The following is a 16,863-nucleotide window of genomic DNA, read 5'->3' as shown; positions in this document are numbered from 1 at the left end:
GAATAATAAAAAAATTGACGTCAGGAAACCATCGTTTTCAGGCGTCTATGTGATTTCAATCTGGTTCAACGCATTTACATTGACAAGAACAGTGCATGCAATAGTCTATGGAGAGTTGTTCACATTTAAATGCGTTCATCTAAATGCTTAACTAAATGCTTTTATGTGCAAAAGCCCGAGATTTTGTCCGCAACCTTGTCGAGCTTAACGGCTAGAGGCTACTAGCGTCCGTGAGGCTCTACGTCCTAGATTTCCACGTCAACCGTTTCACCGTCATCAACTGACGACCTTGCCATTCCTGGTATACGATGATAAGTCCTTAGAGTTCGCGTTGATTCAAGGTTTTCTGTTTTCTCTCTGTAAGTCGATGCTTGTTTATCAGATACAACAGTCAACGTCATCGTGACCGCTGTTTGTACGCATGTTTTTGCATACGTTGTCATCTCTTCATTCGACAACTCTTTCCGAAATGCGTAGTCTATCTATTCTTGATTCCTAATCAAATACAGGCTTTATCCTGTGCTTCGTGCCATTCTTATCCAATTGGCCGATTGAAGGCACCTCCACTACACCGACCCCCAAGAGGACCCAAATACCGTCATGGCCGCCCTGGCGTCGGTCTTCGGTAGCTTTTCACTCATTTTTGGGGGGTGCTGTGCGAACGTAAGAGACACATATCCGATATCATGCTTGAGCTAACACACAGTAGGTTTACTGCCTAGAAGCTATTGTAAAGTAAGCTACTAAAACCATCATGCCAAATCTCGAAAACCACAACTAACATCCAGCAAGACAAGAGCCAGACAGTGGACTCCTCATTACGCTCTTCCAGTTTGTTTTCACCTGTATCACGACATTGCATTACCAGTTTGACCCTAATGGTCGTTACTTCATCAAGTCTTCGCCTGTACCATTTCGAAAATGGTGTATAAGCGCGACATTGTTCTTTGCAATCAACATGTTGAACAATTGGGCATTTGCTTTCAATATCTCTGTGCCAGTCCACATCATCCTTAGGAGCTTTGGTAGTGTGACTACGATGGCAGCGGGCTGGTTTCGTGGTAAGAGGTACACGCCTCTGCAAGTATTCTCGGTAGCAATCTTGACACTGGGAGTCATGGTGTCGGCGTTTGCGGATGCTAGGTCCAAAGTAAGAACCTACGCCTTGTTACAAGCTTGCGCGGTGCTAACATGTCCAGGGCAAAACAATGGACACCTCAAACATCGACATTACCAGTGCATCCTTTGAGATGGGCCTTGGAATTCTCCTTATCGCCCAACTCCTTTCCGCATACATGGGTGCGTACGTGGAAGATATATACCGCGATCACGGTAAAGACTGGAAGGCGAACTTGTTCTACTCGCACCTGCTCTCTATCCCTCTCTTCGCCGGCTTCGCACCAGTCCTCTCCCAGCAATTTGCGCGCCTTCAGGCTTCGCAATCGTTCCAAATTCCACCCAGCATCGCGGCAACCCTCCCACCGACGCTCAACAAGGCTCTTGCTTCAACATCGCAGCATGTCATCTACCTCACTGCCAATGCTGTCACGCAGCTACTTTGCATCACCGGTGTGAATATTCTTAGCGCCAACACATCGGCAGTCACAGTCACGATAGTGCTGAACATCAGGAAACTGGTAAGCTTCTTGCTGAGTATCTGGCTCTTTGGAAATCAGATGAGTGGGCTTATGATGGTGGGTGCGGCGATGGTGTTCGGTGCAGGCGCGTTGTACGGATGGGAGACTACGTATAGGATCCCACAGAAGAAGAAAATGGAGGCACAAAAGGGGAAAAAGAGTCAGTAAATCGCAAAAGACTAGACTGGAGTGTTGGATGCAAGAAGTTGGGGCTGGATATACAAGGTACGATAGCGACATAGTTGGTAGACATAGAGCGTGCTGAATGGTTTTCCTGTATACATACACCTGACAGGCTGCGCAAAATCGAGTCTCTTAGACGTGCAATGTGGCAAGTACAGCTGAACATGCTTTTTCTGGTGCTCCAGACATCGTCAATGGCAAAGGGGGCCAATGGTTGTGGATGAACCTGAGTGGTGGGGGCTTTTGAGCTGGACCCTTTGCCGCTAGTAAGGGGTGATGCGGGAAGCTGTTGATCTGGCTTCTGAACATAAGCTCCTCCGCACCCTCCTGGATCCCTTCTCCATCAACTTTTTTCCTTTCTAGTGTGAGGTGAGCTTCTACCATTCCCTCTTACCCCTGTGGATATCAAGTACTAACACACAATCAATTAGGCAGCCTGAAATTGCTGCTCACCATGGCTTCTCCCACGGGCATACGTCAGCGCGCGCCCAAGGACAAGATGCGCCCTACGACGCCGAACACAGAGGTTATTTCCGAAAAGGCTGCGAATGTCATCGAGAAGATCAAGCCTTACAAGCCTGCCCAAACTGGGTCCGAGTGGGACTACAGGATCGCGATGACGATCCTCACGGCCCTCGGTTTTGTGACGCGTTTCTGGGGTATCAGCCACCCCGACCAGGTCGTCTTCGATGAAGTACACTTTGGCAAGGTATGGGATCATATATAACTGCCGCTCTCCAATTCTCTCTAGCAATTGGGAGCGTCATCAAATTTGAGAGTAGGCTGACGAAAACATCCAGTTCGCGTCGTACTACCTGCAGCGAACATACTTTTTCGACGTCCATCCTCCCTTTGGAAAGCTCCTATTCGCCTTTGCCGGCTGGCTAGTTGGATACAATGGCGAATTCCTCTTCGACAATATTGGCGATTCGTACATTACCAACAAGGTCCCTTACGTCGCCTACCGCGCAATGCCCGCCTCATTGGGTGCTCTTACCATCCCCATCGTCTTCTTGATCATGTGGGAGTCGGGATACTCGCTGCCAGCCTGCATCACCGCCGCTGGTCTGCTGCTCCTTGATAACGCCCACATCGGTCAGACGCGCCTGATCTTGCTTGACGCCTCGCTCATCTTCTTCATGGCCCTATCGGTATTGGCATACATTCGTTTCTACAAGCTGCGACACGAGCCTTTTGGCCGCAAATGGTGGAAGTGGCTTCTCATGACAGGCATTGCCCTGAGCTGCGTCATTTCCATCAAGTATGTTGGTGTCTTCACCTTCTTCTCCATCGGTGTCCCCGTCTTGATTGACTTGTGGGATCTTATGGACGTCAAGCGTCGTCAGGGTGCACTATCTCTGCCGGAGTTTGGCAAGCACTTTGCTGCTCGCGCTTTTGGTCTCGTCATTGTTCCGTTCTTTTTGTACCTTTTCTGGTTCCAGGTTCACTTTGCCATCCTCTCAAAATCTGGACCTGGCGACGATTTCATGACTCCTGAATTCCAAGAAACTCTGAGCGACAACATTATGAATCTCCAGTCTGTCAACATCAACTACTACGATTCCATCACGCTTCGTCATAAGGAGACGAAAGTGTACCTCCACAGCCACGTTGACCGCTACCCGCTGCGATACGATGACGGCCGTGTCTCTTCTCAGGGCCAGCAGGTCACTGGCTACCCACACAACGATACCAACAACCATTGGCAAATTCTTCCCGTGAAGCCGCTTGAGAGTGAGACTGGCCAGCACGTCAAGGTTGGTGATGTCGTTCGTCTGCGTCACTTGGTCACCGATACGGTCCTCCTTACACACGACGTTGCATCTCCATACTACCCTACCAACCAAGAGTTTACGACCGTTGTTAAGGAGGAGGCCGCCGGCACCCGCTTCAACGACACTCTTTTCGAGCTCAAGGTTGAGAAGGGCAAAGGAAACTTCAAGACGATGTCTACCCACTTCAGGCTGGTTCACGTACCCACCAAGGTCGCTATGTGGACTCATACCTCGCCTCTCCCCGACTGGGCCTACAAGCAGGCTGAAATCAACGGCAACAAGAATATTGGGCAGAGCAGCAACGTCTGGTATGTTGACGATATTCCATCGCTGCCTGCCGACGACGAGCGCAACAAGAAGGAGGTTAAGCAGGTCAAGCACCTTGGCTTCCTCCGGAAATGGGTTGAGCTCCAGCGCGCCATGTTCTACCACAACAACGCTCTGACCAGCTCGCATCCGTACGCTTCGCAGCCCATCTCATGGCCGTTCCTTCTCCGCGGTGTGTCTTTCTGGACGCACAACGACACGCGCGAACAAATCTACTTCCTCGGGAACCCGATTGGGTGGTGGCTTGCCTCCTCGCTGCTTGCGGTGTTCGTTGGTATTATTGGTGCTGATCAACTTGCTCTGCGCCGTGGCATGGATGCTCTCGACGAGCGTAAGTCTCCCCTATTTGATGATTACACTCTCCCTCACATCCCTGCACAACATGCATCCAACACACAAACCCTAACATTCTTACCTATAGGCACACGCTCCCGTCTCTACAACTCCACCGGCTTCTTCTTCCTTACCTGGGCCGCTCACTACATCCCCTTCTACATCATGGGTCGCCAGCTCTTCCTCCACCACTACCTTCCCGCGCACCTTGCATCCTGCCTCGTCACGGGCGCTCTGGTCGAGTTCATCTTCTGCATCGAGCCTCTGGACCCGGAAACTGCCGTCGTCAAGGGTCACCGCAGGACTGCCTCGCGCCCTGTCCGCGAGCGCGTTGCCACGACCAGCCAGCTCGGCAGCTGGATCGCGACGGGCGTTATTCTCTCAATATCTCTTTGGTGCTTCGTCTTCTTCGCGCCGCTCACATACGGCTCTCCCGGTCTTGATGTTGCGCAGGTGCAGTCGAGGAAGTGGCTTGGGTATGATTTGCATTTTGCGAAATAGACGGCGTCTGGTCTCGTACTGGACGGCTATAAAATCGGGGAGTAAGGCTCGGTCGGGTCGGGTTTAGTATAGAAGGGCGTTCTTCTTACTTCGGAGGATCTCTTTCGCTTGTATTGTACGAGGGGAACAGGTGCGCTGCTTCGTGTAGTTGCTTGCCGTTATCTCTTGTTTGTTTTGCTGGTGCTGCACGGGAAAACGGTCACGGCCGTGAAAGTTCAACTGTTCTTCTTTTTTGTATGTAGGGTAGGTGGGCTAGGTGTAGGTGGTATACAATGTATGATTGCAATCATGTATATTCAGCACTTGTTTCGTGTTTTTGCTCGTGAAATACTCTGTCTATGCATTCACATGGATCGAAGCTTAAAATGTTGGGGTTGCAAAGCTAGGATGTGTGGGTTTGATTGTCTGACCTTTGACGAAAAGAAACCGGCTAAGTGGCAAGGGTATCACGATAGACATCGACAAAAAACCAACAGGTCATGTTTCCAAGGCGACGAGCTCCATTATAATCTAAATGATTGTCCCAAATCCTCCCAAAATGCCCAAATATTATACATCCCCCACCTTATACCCCCAAGAAATGCCGAAAAAAGATTGCGTCCATAAAAGGTATCCTGCTAAATGTTCCCGAAACACCAGTGCTCAAGTGCAAAAAAACGAACAGTACCAGATCACCCCTCCACCCCCCTTCACTTATTGATATCCCTCGAGTAGCAGTCCAAACACCACGGGTCCCCCTCTATCCCAACCTCGACTATGCATTTCTTGCACACCGCTTTCCCGCAGCCGCCGAAACACTGCCGCGCACAGATGTAGCACGTCCGGTTGTCGCAGCGTTTGCAGTCCATGAAGCCGTCGAGATCGCGTTTGCGCTTCGGCGCGGAACTGCAGGCGTGGCATGGGCGGAGGTCGGAGACGGGGTGCGCGTGGGGAGTCGGGACGTCGGGTTCGAGGTCCATGAGGTGCGAGGTTGATTTTACGAGGGCGAGTTTGGGGCTGAGACGCTTGATTTGTTTGATGGGGCGTCTGTCGGAGGTGGTGTAGGGTGGTGTTACGGCGAAGGAGGGGTAGGGGCGGGTGGTGTTGGTCTCGCAGGATGGGGCGTTGCGGTGGGAGGGTCGGTTTGAAGGCGAGAGTCGTTGGTAGTTGCTGTTTATAGCGTTAGTATTATATAAGGCTGGTGTTGTCTGGAAGGTTGTCGTACGTGCTGGGACTCTCGTCTCTGTCCTGCCTCCTTCGCTTGCCGAGCCCTGACGTATGTTGCGAGTCGACCATGATGTTCCAGTGGGTAAGTGGGGTGGACTCCACGCGGCTGTGTGTGGGCGCAGGACCAAAGAGGTCGGACGTGATATAGACCATAGCGGCGAGCTCTCGGTGAAGCGGGACTGAGATGGGACGGGGAAGGAGTGTAGGTTGGCAGTGGCGTGAATGAGCAGCAAGACAACAAAAAGTGAACGTAGGGGGGCTTGAAGGAGATTTACACGCCCCAAGGCAACAACAACACGAGTCGGAAAGGGTAATGAGGGATGGGAGGACGCATCCACGACGTGTTGTGGTCCTGGAGGAATCGGAGCCGTCGGGGCTCGCCTTAGCTCAGGCACCACAGGCAGGGATGCTCTCCGCAAAGCCCAGGCCAGATGTCGTTGGTACGCGCGACTGCAGGGAGAAGGACGTGACATTGACCCCCACCGACAGTTGACAACCTTCTAGCCCCATATGTTATCTACTAATTCTTAGATGATGCTGGTTCTCTCCTGGCGACTGTTATGAATTCACATGCACATGTCCAACCTGCATACTGGTACCAGCCATGGATAGCGTGAATGTCTCCGACTTGGTCGCGCGGCTGGGCTCAGAGGAGGAGTCGGTGCGCAAAATGGCCGTCTTCAAGCTGCAGAGTGCCATTGGGGACCCCTCGTTTGCGGATGTCTTCATATATGAGGGGGGGCTGCCCAAGCTGCGCTTCCTCGCGCTGCATTCCACCGGAAACACGCTGGCGTACTGTCTCACGTCGCTGGCGCGTCTACTCGAACTCGACAAGGGATGGGACCATGTGACGGACGACTTGGTCGTACGGGCAAGTGCTGTCTGAGAGCCATGGGCATATCTACACGTCTAACGCATACAACAGATAGTCGACCTCGTGGTCGCGCAACCGCTCGTCAATGTCAACCGCGGCGCCATGTCAGTCCTGGCAGCCATTGTCGGCCACCCCTCGCACCGCAGCTCCCAGCCAAGCGTCACTGGCTTCCAGCGATTAAGACCCGCAGTCGACACCCAGCCGCAGTTCCTCCCCGCGCTCGTCGAGAAGATCACCTCGGCCGACCATGCCTTGTGCGCAAACTCCCTCCAGCTGATCAACGCCTTGATGCGTGATGCGATAGCCAACCATGTCGATTTCGAGGCGCCCAAATTCATGAAACAGCTGCAGGAGCTGGGCGTGATAAAAAGCGTATACGGGCTCATGCAGAGCTCCGCCGTACAGGATCTCGCACATCCACTGCTCGAATTCCAGTCGTTGACAAAGATCTTGCTCAGAAACTGGAGGGACGAGAAGGTTGATCTGGAGAAGCCGGATCACGACAGGGCAGTCCGTGGTCTGCACACAGCAAGCAATCCTACCAAGTCAGGGGCAGACCCCACAGGCAGCAAGAAACAGCTCCCAGTGGAATGGCGGCGCTTGGGCTTCGACACGGAGTCGCCGGCTCAGGAATTCGAGGTGACCGGATTCTTGGGTCTCATGGATCTCACGGACTTTGTCTTCAAGAACGAAGACGGGTTCCAGAAGCTGCTTCTGGAACAAGAATCAGAGCCGCTCGAGCAGCGTTGTCCGATCGCTCGGGCCAGTCTCTCCATGACCTCAATCCTCTACGAGCACTTCGATGTTGACACGATAGACGACACAGACTCACACAGACATGCTGCGCTTGATTCTCGGGCTGGCTTTGAAAGAGCATTCAAACCGCTGCTACTCCATTGGTCAAGACTGCACACAAGCGGACTCAATGCCTTCATTCGGCTGTGGAAAACTGCAGGAGCCCAGTTAGAAGATTTCGAGAAAATGGAGGAGCTGGTTCGTATATTAATTGAGCAGGCTGTGGGTCAAGCCCCACGCACGAGGGAGGTGCAAGACGTCGAAGAAGAGTTGGCAGAATTCGACCTGAAACGACTGAGAGAGCTTCAGATGGAATTGCTTGAACTCACGTATGAAGATGTGTGGGGACACCATTTGCGGTGAGTTTGGAAACCCTTGCTGACACCGTCTTCACACTGACTCCTGACAGGCAATCTCGTGACGAGCTCAATCACGAGGCTCTTCAGTTCATCAAAGAACAACGTATCAGATGTTTGCTCCAGGGTGCATGGTTTCCAATTGGGGTCAACCAGGCTCCGGATTTGGGGCCGGTGACCAGCAAGACCCTTAATCGTGGTGTGCCTTCAGCGTGGCGCTTTGTGCGACTGTCACACAACCGGCGATATCTGCACTATGCTGACTTCAGCGAGAAGACGGCTGCGGACCCAAGATTGGACGCCTTACACGAGAAGAGTGAGTGTGACGAAGCCGCCTGGCTGTATGGTTCGCCTTGACGCTGTGGCTGACGTGCATGTTTAGTCGATTTGTCCATTGTGTCCTCCGTTGTGAGCAATGTCTCGGCTTCCGCCCCATCGACATCGTCGTCTGAAAATACCGTCACGAAATTGCTCGGTCATGAGCAGGCGTCTACTTCGACAAAGATCACAATCCACGGCTATCTAACTCCCACCAGTAACTCGCACTCACGACAGACATCTGGAGGCTCAGGTGCAGGACGAAAAGAGTCGGTCCTCTTACAACTGCATCCTCAGAGCCATACTCTTGCATCGGAATGGCTTGATGGGCTGCTTATGCTACTCAATCAACAACCAATCACTGCAGACACGAACAAATTGGTTGATTTCATCGGCGGCTACGGACTCAAGATTCGGCTCCTCAATGTGCGTTTTGAAGATGTTGGATTGGAAGAGCCTGTTCTTCCCAGCCGTGAAACTTTGGACGATGAATACTATTACGACATCGCCGGGGCTTGAGACTACCTGGATGTAGTTTCCCACTTGGGGCAAACCGCTAGCCCTCGCGTTGATCTTGTAGCCAGGCGGATTAGGTTTACGCAGCTGCTGGATGTCACCCTAACGGGCGATCGGAAACCTACGTCGTGACACAGCCCCACGTACCCAAACATTGAGCTGCCTTGCCAAGACGTTGGTATCTTGGTAGACGAGGATTTTGAGGTCAATTTTGGCTTTTGGGGGCCTACGACAAGGGCTGGTGTGGGAAGAGGCTGTGTGTTGGGTGGTGAATTTTTTTTAAGATACCCTTGTTTCAACAATCGCGATAGAAAATAGTTATACAATATTATCCTATGACTGAGCTAGTATCGAAGCGTGCAGCTCTTGGTACACAGCAGTGCTCGCAACGGTACACCAGGGGTGTCACAGTCCGTGCGAGTATTGCGTGGCATGCCTGGCTGATGTCTCGGTCCGGCCATGTGGGCAATCCCAGACATTGGCAGCAGAGAAAAAAAAATTGACCGAAAGACGATGACTAGGAACGAGCACCGGACGGACCGACAGGAGCCAAACTATCCGAAGCGGCCGCGCGTGGCCACGACCCAGGAAATCAAACAAACACGGTGTGTCGCAGCACACGACGCTAGAGACGGACGTGGTTATTTGTCCTTGAGTGACGGTGTGGCCTGAAACCGCGGAGGGTAAGGTGGAGAGGAGCGGGGGAGCGTCCTGCGTGTACAACCACGAAGCGCATGGTCATTGGCCTCGACTACCATGTTTGCTGATGGCCTTACGGCCTCCTCCCGTGATATGATGTAGGCCGCTGCTCGATCTGGGCTGTTTTACTCTCTGACAGGGACCTCGCTGCACGCACGCAAGGCCCAGCTGTGAGGTTAGGAAGAGCCTCTGGCGGCGCATGTTGGCTATTAGCTGCAGCTGTGGCATACCGCACGAATATGCATATCGTATATGCCAGCAAACTGCCACTTCTGCTTCTCAGGAGCTGGCTATTACTGCTTGCATCTCTGCTTCTCGTGCTTCTCGTGCCTCTCCAATCTTCTTTGCGTCCGCCTGGCAGCTGGCTGATCACTCCGGACGATCGTTGTTGAGCAAGGCTCGGTTTACATACAGTTCACGGTGAGCTCGACACAACTGGGGCCAGGGCGCTGCCCACGCATATCTTTTCCAAACGCCCACACCCATCACTGGATTCTGTCGAGCCAAAGCCATGAGGAAGAAAGCGAGGACGATGCCGTCCGTTCAGGCGGTCGATTTCGACGCGCTCCCGTGCTCCGTCCAGTACGTATTCTTGCGGATTCGCGGAGGGAGGGGGGGCGTGATAGGCGCAATCGCGTGCATGAGTACCCTCAGGATCGGTTCCACCCCACTCCGTGTCAGTACCTGCAGAATTGGCGAAGATGCTAACCGATGCCGCTGCAGGAGAAAGTATTTCTCATCGCTAGAGCGGTTACAGATCCAGCAGCAGTCGCTTGAAGAGGCCAGGCCGCCCAAGAGTTCTTCAGGCCCCTCGTCCTGCGCGACTTCGTTGCGATTCCGCCCAGCACTGCCCTTGGGATCACGACGTCGACATCGCAACGTCGAAGCCGCCCACCAAGTCTCCCAGTCCGAGGTGGATTTCTATCTGTCGTTGCCTGAGAAATTGCGGAAACAGCATTTTTCGCGTGAGGAACAGGTGCTTTTTTTCGGAAGGCGCGAACAGGTGTTCCTTCCCCACGATCGTTACAACGAGGGTTACCCTGACACCGAGCGAGCACGACAACGCTTCGACGACTTTCATTTTGACTTTCACGACGATTCCAGCACGATTTCCACCCGACGAGGACGCCAGCGGACACGGTCTTCTTCAGCACAGTCTCTCAGCCCCAGTCAGGTGTCGCTCGATTCTCCCACAAGATTGTTTGATCGACGGCAACATCACACCACGTTATCCACCACCACGCCGCATTATTACGAGAAGGATCGAAATAGTGAAAGTAGGCTGTTCTATCTCAACATGACGGGCCTCGAGTCGCAGAGCGTGCCGTCAACGCCCACGTGCAGACGGTCACGAGCAATGTCACTCAACATCCCCCTCATCCACCATTCAACATCCTCCACAACACTCATGCCGGACTCTCCGCTCTTCGCCCAGCGACCCATTTCGCGCCACCAGCGAGCCCACTCCTCAGGCCTAACCGGACGGCGATCCCCGCAAACAACCCCCATCTTCGACCCAGAAGCCACGCACTACTCGGACCCGGAAGCGCGAAAAAAACTCCGCACCTACCTGGCCTCGCCGCAGAAATTCGACGAAGCAATCGAATTCGGATTCCCCTCGTCAGCCGGCAGCGACTCGACAACGCCGCACTACCAACTCCCGCCCGTGACCCACCACCACGCCCGCAAGTTCAGCCGCGACATGCACTCGTTCCTGCGCAACGGCAAACTCTCCTTCCTCGAAGACCACCCCAAGCCCGACGCGGAGAACCAGGGCCTAGACTCCGACGGCGATTCCACCGCGGACCCAGACTCGCCCGCCACGCCCTCCAGCAGCACGGGCGCATCCTTCCGCGTCCACTCCAGACACCTATCGTACAACTCCTCCCCGCTCAGCTCGCCGGGCTTGCCCCCGCCCCTGAACAGGGAAATGACGCTCCGCATGACGCTCACGCGCCCGGATCTGCGCGCCGACGACGACGTGCTGTATGGCTGGCAGACTGCGCTGCCTAAGGCGGGGAAAGATGATCCCCTTGCGCTGGAGGATTTGGTGCTTACGGATGATATGACGGGGACGACGGGCGCGTTTTATGTTAAGCCTAAGCCGAAGGGGAATCTTGTCGCAAGGTTGTTGAAGCGCGCTAGTTTGAAGGCGCGGTGAGATGGGATGTGTGTGGGTTCGTGCGGATGTGGGTGGATTGACGACGGTGGGAGATCTAACACCCTCAAATCCCAGTATTCTGGAAGTTGGGAGGGAGGGAGCTGTCACGGTCTTTGTGGGTAAGCAACTTTCCACCTCCTTTTTTCTTTCTCTTTCCTTTCTTTCTTTCTCATGTCCTCTTTGTTCTCCATTTCGACACCGCGTGCCAGCGAGCGAACGAGCGAGTCTATTGCATTTTAGCGGGTGATTTTTAGCTACGACGACGACAATGACAACGATGACGATGAGGGTTGTGATGTGTCCTGTACGATAGAATGGGGGAGGGGGTATATGCATGGATCGGCGTATTTTGTTTGTTTTGTTTATTCGATCTGATTTGATCTGGTTCGTCGAGAGGTAGGGGTGGTGGTGTAGTAGTATGGAGCACACAAGATGTGCGAGTGAAATTGCATATACTCGGTCTTGTTTAGTAGATATGAAGATTTTATGCTCTGAGTGCTATATACATGTCTATTGTCAAGTACGCCCTGTCCTTTTCTTCTTCTAAATGTAAACCCTTCTTTGCCAGCTTCAACATCCGTTCCCCCCAGCCTGCGTGCGTGTTTGGCTTGTGTGTATATGTATGTCTACCTCCCCCTTACTTCCTCTCACCTCACCTTCTCCCGCCAACAAAAGCACGCCATCGACACTCTATTATATCGCGTTCGAAACACGTATGTGGACCGCGAACCTGGTATCCTGACTTGCACTGAACTGAATGGAAAGAATGGATAGAATCGAGTCCTCCATCTCACGTACGCCAGGTATATATTATGCAGTGAAGCACAGTGAAGCACAGCACAACATCAATGAGAACAAAGTATGCACGACACCTAACAGAAAATAGGGGGATATGGTACAACACGGCGTGACGCAAGGAGAGCAAGAGCAAAGCCCCCTCTCGTGACTTCCATGCATAGCACAGCACAGCACAGCACAACATAACAGACGATGCAAGAAAGCCACGCGTACACCACACCACACCACACCACACCACACCACATCTCGTCCAAGCTCACAATCCCCACACAAAGCAAGCCAGTATGTCATTACTCATAATTTTAGTCTATCAGCTATTCCATCACCACCCTCATCATCCCCACATACCACCCCTCTACCTCGACAGCGCAATATCATCAATACGCAGAATCATCTTGACCGTCTCAGCCGCCAGTTCAATCGCACTCGTACTAACCAGCAACGGCTGGAGGACATTCTCCTCCGCGATATCATTCTTGACGCCCCCACTCTTAATGCTAATCCCCGCATTACGCAGGCCCTGCGCATGCATATGCCTCAATTCCGTAACGACCTTAATACTATTGAGCCCTGCGTTCTCCGCCAGCGTGGTGGGAATGACTTCCATCGCGTCAGCGAACGCTTTCCAGCAGATAGCTTCCGTGCCGTCGAGTTCGCGGGCGCGGCGGGAGAGTTGGTGTGCGATTTCGATTTCGGGGGCGCCGCCGCCTGCGAGGAGGGCTTTCTTCTTGACGAGGGAGCGGATTGCGCAGTGGGCGTCGTGGAGGGAGCGCTCTGTTTCGTCGAGGATGAGGGTGTTTGCTCCGCGGCAGACGATGGAGACTGTGTTTACGACGGATTTTACGCCAGAGACTTTGACGTAGCGGGCGCCTGAGGCTTGGACTTCTTCGACGAGGTCGGCGGAGCCGAGTTTGTCTTCGGTGAAGGAGTCGACGTCTGCGATTGGCTTGCAGCCGGTGCTCTGTAGGGGGGTTAGAAAGTGTTTTCGTTGATGATAGTTTTGTGATGTACCTTGCAGATGAACTCAATCTCCTCGCGATCAATCTCCTTGATGACCATGATCTTGAGTTTGGACAGGAAATGCAGACTGAGGTCGTTTACGGCGTCGCGCAGAATCGACTTTTGAATGAGCAGCACGTTGCACTTTGCCTTTTGGATCTTCTTGACCATGTTGAGCAGATATGTGCGTTCTTCCTTGAGGATCTTGTCCATCTGCCTGTAGTCGTTGACGACGATCTGGTTCTCCATGTCGGGCTTGGGCGGGCTCAGCTGGAACTGGATCAGGCCTATCCGCGCCTTTTCCTTTATTGTGGGCCCGCCGGCGCTCTTGACTACGGGCTGGGTGAGGACCAGGCCGTCGATCATCTCGCTGTCCTCGATGGTGCCGCCGGCCTTCTTGATCATGCGGATGTTCTTCAGGTCGACGTTGTCGGCCGTCTTGGAGTCGATGACCTTCAGGACCGAGTCGACGGCCATGATGGGCAGCTTGGGCTCCGAGGCGACGATCTTGGAGGAGAGGGCGGTGACGGCCGTCTTGAGCAGGGTCGGGCGGTCGGAGAGGGCGATGGGGATGGACATGTCGGTCAGGATCTGGATGGCCTCCTGGGCGGCGCGCTGGAAGGCCTCGGAGATGACGGTGGGGTGGATGCCCTTGCCCAGCAGGCGCTCAGCGGCGCCCAGCAGGCTCCCGGCAATGACCACGACCGACGTTGTGCCGTCGCCGGCCTCGATGTCCTGGGCGTGGGCGAGGTCGACGAGCATCTTGGCCGAGGGGTGCAGGACGCTCATCTGGTTCAGCATGGTGGCGCCGTCGTTTGTGATGATGGTCTCGCCGCGGCCCGTCTGGATCATCTTGTCCATGCCCTTTGGCCCCAGCGACTGGCAAGGTATTAGCAGCGTCGACTCCCCCGCACTGCAGCGAGGGACGTACCGTTCGGATGGCATCTGCCACGGCTGTGCGTCTTGGGTCAGCGGGGAGCTCCAGTGGGGTGGGCCGAGGGCGCCGTACCTCTCGCCGCGATAATGTTGGCACTGCGCACCGCCTTGGGCTTCTCCTTGTCCTGCAGCCTCTGTCAGTCGCTGCGTGGTGAGCTCCCAGCCTGCCGTGCCCACCTTGAAGGCCGCGTTTCCGCCGCCGCCTGCTGAGACCTGGGCTGCCATTGTGTGTGGGTGCGAGAAGGAAAGGCAAAAGGAGGGGTATCGTCGTGGTGGAGCGGGGAGTTTGGCGGTCCCAGAACTTTCGGCGACGACGCGCAGTCGACAATTTCGCGGCGAGGGCGGCCGTCCAAGCTCCGACCCCCGACGGTCGATTGCCTCACAGCTGCCCTGCACCAACACAGCACAACACGACACCACTCCGCCCTGCCACAGCGTATACCGGTTCACTGCCCTCTCCGCCACCACCATCACCACCGCCGTCACCGCCGCCATCCCCACGCAAACCCCGACACGCACCCTGCCCGCCGTCGCTCCACGCCGCCGCCATGCCCAGTGCCACGGGCTCCAGCTGGGAGAAGTACCAGAAGAACTTCGCCGACGACGAGGTCGAGGAGAAGAAGATCACGCCGCTGACGGATGAGTAAGCCGCCGCCTGCTGCACCAGCGCGGTGAGACGTGTGGGCTAAGCATGCGACAGGGACATCCAGGTGCTGAAGACGTACGGCGCGGCTCCCTACGGCGCCGAGCTGAAGAAGCTCGAGAAGGAGATCAAGGACAAGCAGCAGACAATAAACGAGAAGATTGGCGTCAAGGTAGCCACCACACATACTTCCACCACAGCACCACGCCCGCTCACTCCCCACAGGAATCAGACACGGGCCTCGCTCCACCACATCTCTGGGACATCGCCGCCGACCGCCAACGCATGCAGGAGGAGCAGCCCCTCCAGGTCGCCCGCTGCACAAAGATAATACAGGACGACAAGGACGCCGAGAAGAGCAAGTATGTCATCAACGTCAAGCAGATTGCAAAGTTCGTCGTCAACCTGGGCGAGCGCGTCTCCCCCACCGACATCGAGGAGGGCATGCGCGTCGGCGTCGACCGCAACAAGTACCAGATCCTGCTGCCCCTGCCGCCCAAGATCGACCCCTCGGTGACGATGATGACGGTCGAGGACAAGCCCGACGTCACATACGGCGACGTCGGCGGCTGCAAGGACCAGATCGAGAAGCTGCGCGAGGTCGTCGAGATGCCCCTGCTATCACCAGAGCGCTTCGTCAACCTCGGCATCGACCCCCCCAAGGGCGCCCTCCTCTACGGCCCCCCCGGAACCGGCAAAACACTCTGCGCCCGCGCCGTCGCCAACCGCACAGACGCCACCTTCATCCGCGTCATCGGCTCCGAGCTCGTCCAAAAGTACGTCGGCGAGGGCGCGCGCATGGTACGCGAGCTCTTCGAAATGGCCCGCACAAAGAAAGCCTGCATCATCTTCTTCGACGAAATCGACGCCGTAGGCGGCGCGCGCTTCGACGACGGCGCAGGCGGCGACAACGAAGTCCAACGCACCATGCTCGAACTCATCACACAACTCGACGGCTTCGACGCCCGCGGAAACATCAAAGTCATGTTCGCCACCAACCGCCCTTCCACCCTAGACCCCGCTCTCATGCGCCCCGGCCGCATCGACCGCAAGATAGAATTCTCCCTCCCTGATATGGAGGGCCGCGCGAATATCCTGCGCATCCACGCCAAGAGTATGAGCGTCGAGCGCGATATCCGCTGGGAACTCATCTCCCGTCTCTGCCCTAACAGTACGGGTGCGGAGCTCAGGAGTGTTGCGACGGAGGCCGGTATGTTTGCTATCCGTGCGAGGAGGAAGGTCGCGACTGAGAAGGACTTTTTGGCTGCTGTGGATAAGGTTATCAAGGGTAATCTCAAGTTCAACTCTACCGCGACGTATATGCAGTACAATTAGGCTGCTTGGGATGGACATGGCTTGTGAAGGGCAGGCTGCGGATGGGGGGGTTTATAGATGGCTCCATGGCGCTTCTTATGCCTGTGGGTTATAATGCATGGATGTGAATCACTGCTCGTCTTGTGATGTGTCAATTATATCCCATACACGCCACTCATTCATTCGTTCATTCATTCAATTCGTTTATTTCATTCCACCTCCCCCCCAACCACCCTACTCCTCCTATTCCTCCTCCCCAGCATCATCCCTCCCCCCCAACCCCCACAACCACCACCTCCTCCACCTCAACAACACTCTCCGCATCCGCGCCCCTCCCCCACCCACCACTCCTCCGCCTCGCCCTCCCACTCACCACCCCCGGAAAAATCCTCGGCTCCCCATCCACCGCACCACTACTCGGCGACCTCGCCAGCCCCAATCCCAACCCCTCATCCTGCGTCTGCGTCTGCAGTAGCCCCACCCCCGCCCCCT

The 16,863-nt window shown here is 54.9% G+C and overlaps 7 protein-coding genes across 7 annotated transcripts; 4 read left to right on the top strand and 3 right to left on the bottom strand.

Moving 5' to 3' along the window:
• Window positions 1-341: 341 nt before the first annotated feature.
• Window positions 342-5,052, top strand: P153DRAFT_393907 (glycosyltransferase family 39 protein). The gene is made up of 7 exons (XM_033671276.1): window positions 342-663; window positions 710-735; window positions 793-1,150; window positions 1,200-1,797; window positions 2,252-2,529; window positions 2,621-4,253; window positions 4,344-5,052. Exons 1-7 carry the CDS (start codon window positions 601-603, stop codon window positions 4,754-4,756), a joined length of 3,369 nt encoding a protein of 1,122 aa, XP_033527352.1. The 5' UTR covers window positions 342-600; the 3' UTR covers window positions 4,757-5,052.
• Window positions 5,053-5,278: 226 nt separating this feature from the next.
• On the bottom strand, window positions 5,279-6,269 carry P153DRAFT_420844 (uncharacterized protein). Its single transcript, XM_033672268.1, has 2 exons — window positions 5,961-6,269; window positions 5,279-5,905 (listed from the first exon to the last, which is right to left on the bottom strand). The coding sequence occupies exons 1-2, from the start codon at window positions 6,113-6,115 to the stop codon at window positions 5,446-5,448; spliced, it is 615 nt and encodes a 204-aa protein (XP_033527351.1). The 5' UTR covers window positions 6,116-6,269; the 3' UTR covers window positions 5,279-5,445.
• A 181-nt stretch (window positions 6,270-6,450) lies between these two features.
• P153DRAFT_333753 (engulfment and cell motility protein-like protein 2) lies at window positions 6,451-9,137 on the top strand. The gene is made up of 4 exons (XM_033665577.1): window positions 6,451-6,833; window positions 6,888-7,990; window positions 8,041-8,303; window positions 8,370-9,137. Exons 1-4 carry the CDS (start codon window positions 6,567-6,569, stop codon window positions 8,822-8,824), a joined length of 2,088 nt encoding a protein of 695 aa, XP_033527350.1. The 5' UTR covers window positions 6,451-6,566; the 3' UTR covers window positions 8,825-9,137.
• Window positions 9,138-9,526: 389 nt separating this feature from the next.
• On the bottom strand, window positions 9,527-9,890 carry P153DRAFT_177197 (uncharacterized protein). Its single transcript, XM_033662341.1, has one exon. The coding sequence runs from the start codon at window positions 9,746-9,748 to the stop codon at window positions 9,560-9,562; it is 189 nt and encodes a 62-aa protein (XP_033527349.1). The 5' UTR covers window positions 9,749-9,890; the 3' UTR covers window positions 9,527-9,559.
• P153DRAFT_364211 (uncharacterized protein) lies at window positions 9,746-12,176 on the top strand. The gene is made up of 2 exons (XM_033667550.1): window positions 9,746-10,102; window positions 10,244-12,176. Exons 1-2 carry the CDS (start codon window positions 10,053-10,055, stop codon window positions 11,679-11,681), a joined length of 1,488 nt encoding a protein of 495 aa, XP_033527348.1. The 5' UTR covers window positions 9,746-10,052; the 3' UTR covers window positions 11,682-12,176.
• Window positions 12,177-12,756: 580 nt separating this feature from the next.
• Window positions 12,757-14,704, bottom strand: P153DRAFT_393903 (T-complex protein 1 subunit delta). Its single transcript, XM_033671275.1, has 5 exons — window positions 14,592-14,704; window positions 14,488-14,539; window positions 14,410-14,432; window positions 13,491-14,357; window positions 12,757-13,440 (listed from the first exon to the last, which is right to left on the bottom strand). The coding sequence occupies exons 1-5, from the start codon at window positions 14,637-14,639 to the stop codon at window positions 12,835-12,837; spliced, it is 1,596 nt and encodes a 531-aa protein (XP_033527347.1). The 5' UTR covers window positions 14,640-14,704; the 3' UTR covers window positions 12,757-12,834.
• Window positions 14,705-14,920: 216 nt separating this feature from the next.
• On the top strand, window positions 14,921-16,453 carry P153DRAFT_364209 (26S protease regulatory subunit 7). Its single transcript, XM_033667549.1, has 3 exons — window positions 14,921-15,057; window positions 15,115-15,229; window positions 15,283-16,453. Exons 1-3 carry the CDS (start codon window positions 14,963-14,965, stop codon window positions 16,390-16,392), a joined length of 1,320 nt encoding a protein of 439 aa, XP_033527346.1. The 5' UTR covers window positions 14,921-14,962; the 3' UTR covers window positions 16,393-16,453.
• The last annotated feature ends 410 nt before the right edge of the window (window positions 16,454-16,863 follow it).

The sequence above is a fragment of the Dothidotthia symphoricarpi genome, assembly GCF_010015815.1.
Source record: "Dothidotthia symphoricarpi CBS 119687 unplaced genomic scaffold P153scaffold_4, whole genome shotgun sequence".
NCBI lineage: Eukaryota > Fungi > Ascomycota > Dothideomycetes > Pleosporales > Dothidotthiaceae > Dothidotthia > Dothidotthia symphoricarpi.
Note: the sequence above shows the minus strand (reverse complement) of the source record. Positions and strands in the feature narration are given on the sequence as shown.